The sequence below is a fragment of the Paramisgurnus dabryanus genome, chromosome 16 (genome assembly GCF_030506205.2).
Source record: "Paramisgurnus dabryanus chromosome 16, PD_genome_1.1, whole genome shotgun sequence".
NCBI classification, from domain to species: Eukaryota; Metazoa; Chordata; class Actinopteri; order Cypriniformes; family Cobitidae; genus Paramisgurnus; species Paramisgurnus dabryanus.
In genome coordinates, this window is record NC_133352.1 from 964,916 (window position 1) to 975,794 (window position 10,879).

The 10,879-nt window shown below is 32.8% G+C and overlaps 1 protein-coding gene across 1 annotated transcript; it reads left to right on the plus strand.

The window, feature by feature from the left end:
- Window positions 1-1,556: 1,556 nt before the first annotated feature.
- Window positions 1,557-8,291, plus strand: LOC141280910 (uncharacterized). The gene is made up of 2 exons (XM_073812224.1): window positions 1,557-1,957; window positions 4,316-8,291. The coding sequence occupies exons 1-2, from the start codon at window positions 1,557-1,559 to the stop codon at window positions 8,289-8,291; spliced, it is 4,377 nt and encodes a 1,458-aa protein (XP_073668325.1).
- Window positions 8,292-10,879: the final 2,588 nt, after the last annotated feature.

The following is a 10,879-nucleotide window of genomic DNA, read 5'->3' on the forward strand; positions in this document are numbered from 1 at the left end:
CCAGTGGGTTAGCCGTAAAGTCACACCCTTACCTGGAAGTGAGAAATGTTGAGTCGTTCATATGAGAGAAATGCATATTTCACTAATAAAAATCCAAATTTGTTTATAATTTTTTAATATTGTAATAATTTGTCAGAGGGCAAGTGTACTAAATTAGCAGGGTATTAAACATTGTTTTACCAAATGTGTTGCAATGTTTTGTGGGTGTTATGATAAAAAATATATTTTGTCTAGATTTGGTAGACATATATACATTTTTTTAAAGTAGTTATTCATCTTGTACACTACTGAAGATGTATGATATTTCTAATATTATGTCTATTGTTTATTAAAGATTAGCTTTAAGCATAATGAATACTTCTGAATGTAAAAACAGACAGACAGGTTATATTTGTCTAAATGAAAGTTCTTGAATCTGGTGGTTATTAAACTGTGTAAGCTCTCTGCTAAATGTTGCTTGGTGATATAATAAGCTTAACTGAAAATTATTGACATGTTTTATGTTTATTAAATAGTTTTATTTCAAATGTGCTTAATCTTTGCTTAAGGTTATTCAGAAATCCCGGTTTGTATACAAAATCTATTTAGATGTTGACAAAAAGTACTCAATTATAAAACAATATGTCACAGAGTTTTCAAAGGTTTTGCATGTCACGTTATTGATTAGGTGTTAGTATGTATTCATAATTTTCTATTGGTTACCCATTTCACTGAATAGTTACCATGAAATGTCTTTAGTGAATAAAGTGCTCATACATGTTGTATAAAGTTAATTTGTGGTGTTTCTGCATTATTTTTAGTAGAAATTTAAATCTGTTTAACAATAAGTAATTGTAGAATAGTTTATTGTAGTATTATGAAAATTTGAAAGTTTAAGAAACCTTTTGTGTTAAAATTGTAATTGTTCAAAGTTCTGGTTAGTTACAATAACAAATTTATTGATTGGTAATTTATTTAAAAAAAAATTGTACACCAAAAATAGATGCAGGGTTGAAATTAAACTTTACTTTTTGTGTTTTTTCAGCCATAAACAGGATAGACGACAGCACGGTGTGCCTTGGGCATTTCATTGTACTTTGACGGACTGAAAAGGTATATAAAGTCTACATGTTTGATCAAACAATGCCCCTAGTGTGGGCGTCATCTTATATCACATCTATTATATCATGTATTTAAGTTTAGGTACATGTTGAAATTTGTTTATTAATATACTACTTAAGACTTTGTGTTGGATAATTTAGATATTTAATATGATTTACAATGGTTTTAAATTTCCTTTTTTTATATATATTATAAATGGCAAAAATACATACATTTATAGTGACTTACTAATACTTTATTTTTTCACAGAAGTGTACAAATCACTTGTTAACTATGTTTAATAGGAACTTATTTAATTGTCTGTGTCTTCTATCTTATTACAATGTTGAAACATCCCTTTACTTCTCTGTTGCCTATTGTCGTGTGTGTGTGTGTGTGTGTGTGTGTGTGTGTGTGTGTGTTTTCAGATGCCACGTGGAAAAGGTTTTCGGCGGTCCCAGGCAGCCAAGAGGCGAATGGCTAAGCCATATTCGCTCAGTCCTGCAGATGAACTTGCTGACGAAAATTCCATGGTTTCCAATGACTTTCCAAAAAGTTCCAATGAGTTTCCAAAAAGTTCCAATGACTTTCCAAAAAGTTCCAATGACTTTCCAAAAAGTTCCAATGACTTTCCAAAAAGTTCCAATGACCTTCCAAAATGTTCCAAAGACAATTCTGTTCATGTAACTAACTTTGCTAGTTTTTCAGATCAAGTTTTAAAAGGCTCCTTTCATCAAGGTGATGAACGATTTGGGTACAACAGGAACCGGCAGTGTGGAGTCAACAGTCTGACAGCAGTGATGATGAGCAAACTGAAGAATGTGCTGACGTGGACCACAGATGACCTGAATGCTGTGTTGGTTAAAGGAGATGAAATGTATACATGTATGCGCTTACAGGGGAAAATTAATGATTCAACAGGTAGTGGATATGTTTCCATTGCAGAATTGCCAAAAATGCATACACTGTATAGTACAAAGTTCAAAATAAACTACAATGAGTCATACAGTGGTCGTATTGGTGTTTCTATATATGATGATGATGTAAAGAATATCTGTATGCCGGTAGATGAAGCCATCCAGAGGGCGTTGCTAGACTGTGATGCTTGTTTGTTAAACATTAAAGATAACATATGTTCTGTTATAAAAGAGGGAACCAGGTTTGCAATATTTGATCCCCATGCAAGAAATTGCAAAGGTATGTGTGAATATGGTATTGGTACAAGCATAGTAGCATATTATGATGATATACATGTGTTGTATGATCATGTTCTTAACCTTGCCAAGTCATTAAATGCTGAGCTAAAACCATTTGAGGTAACTGGTGTTAATGCAACAGTGATTGAAGATGCCACTGTTAAATCAACTTTGAAGACTGGTAAAGCATGCAGTTCCACACAACAGTCACATGATGGCGGACATGAGCAGAGTAAGTCTTTTGGTGAACATGATGGTAAAAGGTTTCCTCCAATGCAGTCTGATCAAAAATGTGTTGTTTCAGGTAACAGGGACACAAAAGTTAAAACTGAATTAAAAGTGAAACAGTTACATGACAATTTACTTGTGGATGACATTGGTGAACATGATGGTATAAGGTTTCCTCCAATGCAGTCTGATCAAAAATTTGTTGTTTCAGGTAAGAGGGACACAAAAGTTAAAACTGAATTAAAAGTAAAACAGTTACATGACAATTTACTTGTGGATGACATTGTTATTGGAGAAACTTTAAATGAAGAGTTTACTTTTCACCCTTTAACATCAGTAGATCAGGATGCTTTATGTACACGTTTACAACTGACTAATGAATACAATGGTGTACAAGGTAGAACTTTGTGTTCTTTAAGATTACCATGTAAAACAAAAAGCATCAAAGGAGATGGGAATTGTTTTTTTCGAGGAATTGCACACTCAGTATGTGGCAATGAAGAGAAACACCTTAAAATAAGACGTGCAGTTGTGAAACATCTTGAAGCTAACAGTTCTAAGTTTGTGAGGTATTTAAGAGAAGAGTACAGATCAGTAAAAGATTATGTGACGCAGTGTAAAATGTATTACTCTGGATCTTGGGCCACAGAAATTGACATTTTTTGTATGGCTGATTTGTTGAAAATAAATATATTCACCTTCAATAATGGCAGATGGAATGTGCATGCACCCACTGGTGAGTCATTTACAGATAATGCAATTTATCTGAACCACTGCAACAGTAATCACTATGAAGTTGTTACATGTGTTAAAAATGACAACAATGTTTGTGCAGAAGCATGCAAAAGTGTAGGAGATGATAATAGCATTAAACAGTGTTTACGAAAAAGAAAGTCAAATGAACCAATTGAGCACATAAAAAATAAGAGAGAACGTGAAAGATACAATAGTGATAATGAATTCAGACAGAGAAAAATACATAACCAAAAATCTAAATATTCTGAAGATGATTTATACAGACAGAGTAAGATTAATAACTCCAAAACTAAATACTTGGAAAATAGTCAATACAGACAGAATAAGATTGACAACGCCAAAAAGAAGTATGAAAACAATGACTATAAAGAAAATAAACTTAAAAATCTCAGAGATAAATATAAGACTGATTTAAATGTACATCTATCAAAGTGTGAAAAATCAAAGATGAAGTATTCCACAAATATTAATTTTCAAAAATATGTTAAGCTCTATTCTAAGACCAAGTATAAATCAAATGAAGCCTTTAGATCAAAAATGTGTGAATATTCCAAACAAAAATATTACAGAAATCCAATATTTAAAGCAAAGGTACGCCAGTATTCTCATAAAAAGTATCATGAAAACCCAACATTTAAAGCAAAGTTACGCCAGTATTCTCATAAAAAGTATCATGAAAACCCAACATTTAAAGCAAAGGTACGCCAGTATTCTCATAAAAAGTATCATGAAAACCCAACATTTAAAGCAAAGGTACGCCAGTATTGTCATAAAAAGTATCATGACAACCCAACATTTAAAGCAAAGCTACGTCAGTATTCTCATAAAAAATATCATGGAAACTTAACATTTAAAACGACTGTTTGTGAATATTCCAAGTGGAAATATTATAGTGATAAAAAAATCCGCATGAGTACAATACAGAAAGGATGTGCAATGTATGCAAAACAAAAGGAAAGACAGAATGATATTGATTTCACTATTAATCTGTTTCATGAAGAAGTCAGTAGAGGCCCAGAATGTGTTTGTTGTGTATGTCATCGTTCATTGTTCAGAAAACAGGTTATTGAATGTATAAGAGATTGTTATGAACAAAAAGGACACAAAATAGCTGATTTAAGCAAAAGATGTATCACACTCAAGTATTTACATGCATGTAACAATGAATGTAAGTCTAATTGTTATTTATCTGGCAATTTGTCATGTAAATTGTGGATTTGCTATACATGCCATCGAAAAATCCTTAGAGAAAAACTACCTGAAGAGAGTGTTGCCAACAATATGCATTTGGTGGAGATTCCAAAAGAATTAAAATGTTTAAATTCATTGGAACAACATCTAATAGCACTTAATATTCCTTTCTTACGTCTTTTTTGTCTGCCTCGGGGTCAACAGAGAGGTGTTCATGGGCCTGTTGTCTGTGTTCCAGTAAATACTACAAAGATGACCAACATTCTTCCACGCAATGAATGTAATGACCATATGATAAAGATTAAACTGAAACGAAAATTAACATACAAAGGCCATTATGAATATAAATATGTCCACACAGATCATGTAAGAAATGCTTTAAAGTATTTGGTAGAACACAATAAATGGTATAATGATGTGGAGTTTAATGAGCAGTGGGTCAACTCATTGAGTGAGCCAGATGATACACAAGGTAATGCTAATGATGAAATGGATGATGATAATGTATCAGATAAAAGTGGTGATAAAGTTAAAGAAGGTGAAGAATTGGAAATTCAGCCAGAAGAAGATTTAAGTTTTATTAAAGAGCAAAATGGTCTTTTGTCAGACACATCACTACAGCCTGTTGATATTGGTTCAGAAGTTATTGATCAGCATTTTCATGATGTACTAAATGTAGCACCAGCTGAAGGTAACAGTCCTGTTAGGTTGTTATCAGATAAAACAAATGAGGCAAAGTGCTTTCCTGTTCTTTATCCGACCGGTGGTCCAACATTTCATGATGCCAGACCAGAAAAAATCACATTGACAAGATACCTGAATGCACGAATACTAAATGCTGATGGACGTTTTGCACAGAACACAGACTTCATTTTTTATGCACAATATATATCAGAAGTTGATCAAATTGTATCTAATGTCTCAATTGCATTACGCAAAGGTTGTGAGAAAGATCAGTTATCAAAGGTAACACCAGATATGTTGACAAATTCTGATAACTTACAAAAAATACTGAAGTATAATGAAGGATATAAGTTTTTGAGACCTGTCAGAGGGACACCTCCTTATTGGATGTCTACACAGAAAGATCTCTTTGCACTGATTAGACAACTTGGCATACCGACTTTCTTTGCATCTTTTAGTTCTGCGGATCTGAGATGGCCTGAAATGATGAACACCATTATTAAACAAGAGGGTAAACAAATCATTGTTGAAGAGCTTGAGTGGGCTGAAAAATGTGCATTTTTGAGACGAAATCCTGTAACTGCAGCGAGGATGTTTGATCACAGATGGCATTGTTTTCTGAAACATGTCATTATGTCTCCAGCTGAACCTATTGGTAAAATAAAAGATTATTTTTATCGTGTTGAATTCCAACAACGTGGTTCTCCTCATGTTCACTGTCTGTTTTGGGTTGAAAATGCTCCAAAGCTTAATGATGATGATGAAGCTAATGATCCTGCGGTTGTTGATTTCATTGACACATATATCACCTGTGAGACACCACCAGAGCAAGACACTGAACTCTTTGAAACAGTAAATAGTGTGCAGAAGCACAGTACTAAACATTCAAAAACATGTCGCAAGAAAAATACAGTATGTCGTTTTAATTTCCCAAGACCTCCATCTAGCCGTACCTTTATTACAAGAGCATCTAATGCAGATGAGTCCAAAGAGAATAATGAAGATGAAACAGCAAGTGCAATTATAAATAAAGTTAAAATTGCATTAAACTCTGATGTGAATTTTGATTCAGTTGATGCATTTTTTTTATTTCTGGGAATTGATCAGACTGTGTTTGAGAAAGCGTACATCAAATGTTCTAAAAAGAAAAGCATTGTCCTGAAAAGAAATATAAAAGATATTTGGGTAAACCAGTATAACAGAGATTTATTGCGTGCTTGGCAAGGGAATATGGATATTCAGTATGTCACAGATGCTTTTTCTGTTGTGGTTTATATTATAAGTTACATCACAAAAGCTGAGCAAGAAATGGGACTGTTACTTCAACGTGCACAAAATGAAGCTATGAATGGTAATCTTGAAGCTAAAGCATCATTAAAACAATTGGGAAGTTTGTATTTGCACAGTAGGGAGCTTTCCGCGCAAGAAGCCGTGTATAGACTGACAGGCATGCATTTAAAAGAATGTTCACGTAAAGTACAATTCATTCCAATAGGACCAAATCCTGTTAAGATGAGTTTGCCTTTGCATCTACTACAAAATAAAGTGGAGAAAGACCAGTCTGATGATGAAAGCAGTTATTGGATGACAAGTGTTGTTGACAGGTACAAGAACAGACCTCAGACAGAACCAATGAAAAATCTTTGTCTTGCCAGTTTTTGTTCAGAGTACAGAGTTTTGTCAAAATCTGAAGTTTCTTCACTAAAGCAAGTTATTAAACTCAATAATAATTGTGGTTTTGTGAAACGAAGGACACGAACTGAACCTGCAGTTGTGAGATATCCAAGATTTTCACCCACAAAAGATCCAGAAAAATATTATCAGTCATTACTTCAGCTTTTTCTACCATATTATGATGACTGTCATCTTAAGCCTAGCAACTATGAGACATACGAGGACTTTTACAACAGTGGTGTCATAAAAATTGGTTGTACACTGCATAAAGTAAAATCAGTTGTTGACTGCAACAGAGAATTGTTTGAAAAAGAAAGTGACAAAATAGAAAAAGCTAAACAGCTTTTGGAGCAGGATATAGATTTAGAGGATGCTTGGGCTGCAATATGTCCTGAAAATGAAAGACAGCGTCATGAATGTATTGAAATAATGAAAAATAAAATATTACCTGATGATGACACTCGAGAAGCGATTCCAGATCTTACAGGAAACCCTCAAACTGTTTGTACTATTGAAACCAACCACACTATTATGCCCAGAGATGCTGCATTGGATTTACTACGGTCATTAAATGAGGAGCAATCTGCTATATTCTATAAAGTCCGGAAGTGGTGTCTACAGAAAATACTTGGACAGAACCCTGACCCTTTCAGATTATTTATTACTGGTGGAGCAGGAACAGGAAAAAGTCATTTAATCAAGGCTATACACTATGAATCATCCAGACTATTATCTCAGTTGTCTGAAAATCCTGATGATGTTACTGTGCTTTTAACAGCTTCAACAGGAGTAGCAGCTTTTAATGTTGGTGCTTCAACTATTCATAATACATTTTCAATTGGTGCAAATGTCAGATTGCCATATCAGCCACTCAGTGATGAAAAATTAAACTCTTTACGTGTGAGCATTGGTAATTTGCAAATTTTGATTATTGATGAAGTGTCTATGGTTGACCATCGTCTGTTGTCATACATTCACGGAAGGCTGCGACAAATAAAACAAACTGGTGATTACTCTCTATTTGGAAAAGTCAGCATTATTGCTGTGGGTGATTTCTATCAGTTACCGCCTGTAAAGGGTACTGCTCTTTATTCTGATGCAAAAGGAGTAAACATATGGGAAAACAACTTTGAACTTGCTCAGTTAACCAAAGTTGTAAGACAAAAAGATTCAGCTTTTGCTGAGATGTTAAATCGTCTGAGAGTACGAAAAAAAGATGAATCTCTTACAGCTACTGACATTGCTACACTGAAAAAATGTGAAACAGGGGAGAAATCTAATGATCTTCACATATTTGCTACAAATGCCGAAGTTGATAAATACAACATTGAAAGACTACATGAATGTTGCCCAGATGCAATTAGTATAAATGCTCAGGATTATATCAGAAATTCAAAAACTGGAAGAATGGAACGTAAAGTTGGATACCACTCTAAAGTTTTCAACTCATGTTTGTCAAAATGTATTTCCTTGGGTGTTTGACAGAAACATGGCTAAATGTTAATGACCAAGAACCACAGATACCAGGATTTGTGTTCAAAAGCAACCCAAGAGCTAAATGTTATGATGACAGCACTGCACTTTTTACTGAATTAAAACATCAGAGAGGAGGTGGAGTTGGAGTTTATTTTTCTGAAAACATTGAGTGTAATATCTTTGTACCTGAGTGTTGCAACTTAGAGTGTTTGTACTTTGTGCTTCCATGTGTCAATTTGACTGCTGCACTTTTGTATAGGCCTAATTCATATAAAAGTGATTTGTTTCAACAGCAACTATTACATATTTTTAATGAGATGGAGAAGCATCCAGGACAAAAGATAATCATGGGAGACTTTAATGAGGACATCTTTACTTCTTCCACAATTATGAAAGTAATGGGACAACATGGATACACTCAACAGGTACAAAATTCAACAACAGAAAAAGGTACACTAATTGATCATGTGTATACAAAAGATATGGAAGGTGTAACTTTTGAAATTGTACAAACATATTACAGTTATCATCAGGCAATACTTTTTACATTAATGTAAAAATACATAGACACTTTATAGGCAACTTGGTTGTCCTATATGTCAATTTGACTATTGCATTTTTCTATAGGCCTAAATTATATAAAATAACTGCTGTTAAAACAATTACATTTTAAATCATAATTGTATTAAAATAATCTCCAAAAATATTTAAATATTTCGGGATTTAATATATGTTTATTTATACTATATAAATGAACATCAGAACATGAAATCAAAAAATCTAGCCACAAAGATATATAGACCATGTTTATGTGAGATATAGCTATTGATTTGTCCAAAGAACTATAGTTTTCATAAGTTAAAACATTTTGCAGTCATTTTTAGAAATATTCCGCCACTTATTAAATAGGGGCTAAGGGAGGACACAAACTATTGGCGGCTCCCTGGGGCAGGGTAGGGAAACTGGGTTAGCTGGTACAGGGGTTGGTTGATAAAGGGGTGAATTATGTGTTTTAGGTTGATTAATAAGTAATTATAATGTTAACTAGTAATTATTGTTATAGTCATTCAAACTTCTACAATGTAACATAGATTAAAATAATTAGCTCTTAAAATATATTAGATTAAAATAGACAAATTAGCCAACTGAACAAATGAACAAAATTGTTTGTAAACTAAAAACAACTTTTAAAACTGTATCAACCAACCCATAAATCCAGTTGTTGTTGAGATGTACTTTGATTAGGGAATGTAGATTAGTTCTAACTCATTTATTCATGCAGTCTTATTTGAAATGTTATTAATGTGTTTTAATACTTTATTTTTTTTACTGTTGTTTATATTTTTTGACATCTAATTTCACACCTATGACATAATCTACAATGTTTGTACATTATACATGCAATAACTCATTTTTTACAAGGGTCATATGTGGGAGTATGTTTGGAATGAGATGTTTTATGAAGGTATGGATGAGCCTTCACTTTTAAAAGAGAATTTCAACTTCATTATGGCAAAACAACTTTTAACAGTAAAAAGACAAAGAAAAAACAAGAAATTGCATCATATGACCCTTTAATTAACTTAGTTATTTTTATTAAGCAGTATTACTTTATTGTTTCTTTACAATAAATAATTTACAACTATTTTAAATGGTATGCCAGCTAACCCAGTTCTCTCCATTTTTGTTTAATTTATTTTCAGTTTTTTTTAATATATTACACTCAGATCAAGATATTTGTATAATATAATTTAAAATTGCACCTATAGGAAATTGTTAAACATTAGTAGCATCTTTTGCAAAGGCAAATTTATGTATAGTATTTATTTTATTTTTAATATATATATAATATATATATATACATTTTCTACCTATCATATAAGTTGAAATGTGTCACAGAAAAAAAATATGTTAAAATGTTTGTTGTGTGGTTAATTATGCCAAGCACTTTTTAAGTTTATTTAATATAAAAAAATGCACAAACAATCTGGAGTTTAAGGACAACTCAGCTTATGAACCTTTGTTCAAAAAGTTTCTCCATTTGCTTAAAGCAACTGACCTTCCTATTCCGTAATGGTTGTTTTATATTCAACAACAGGAAGTCTATTCAATTGACAAACGATCTGGAAGTTATGTACAAATCAACTTATGAACCATTGGCCAAAAGGGTTCTTTATGAACAGTAAAACAACAGAGCTTCTTGTCCAGTAATTGTCAGTAAAACAACAGAGCTTCTTGTCCAGTAATTGTCATACGATTGTCATAATTATATTGACCAGCCTTTTCAATGGACAAACAATTGGAACTTTATGGACAACTCAGCTTCTAAATTTCTGTTTAAAAATATTTTGTATCTGCTAAAAGCAAGCTTCATGTCCTTTGATGTTTGCTTTTATATTCACCAGCAGGAACCCTTTTTAATGGACAAACAATCTGAAACATCTGGATAACTCAGCGTATGGAAAATTGCTTAAAATGGTTCTTCATGGACATTATAACAACTGATCTGCCTGTTCTATAATGTTTTTTCATATTGACCAGCAGTAACCTTTTCCAGTTCCCAGACAATCTGAATCTTATGGACAATTCAGCTT

Excerpts from the sequence above, each read along its gene's own strand:
- LOC141280910 (XM_073812224.1), top strand. The coding sequence starts at position 1,557 with ATGGCTAAGCCATATTCGCTCAGTCCTGCAGATGAACTTGCTGACGAA. Across the intron at positions 1,958-4,315 it reads TTGGTTAAAGGAGATGAAAT|AAAACAGGTTATTGAATGTA; the intron begins GTATACATGTAT and ends TTCATTGTTCAG.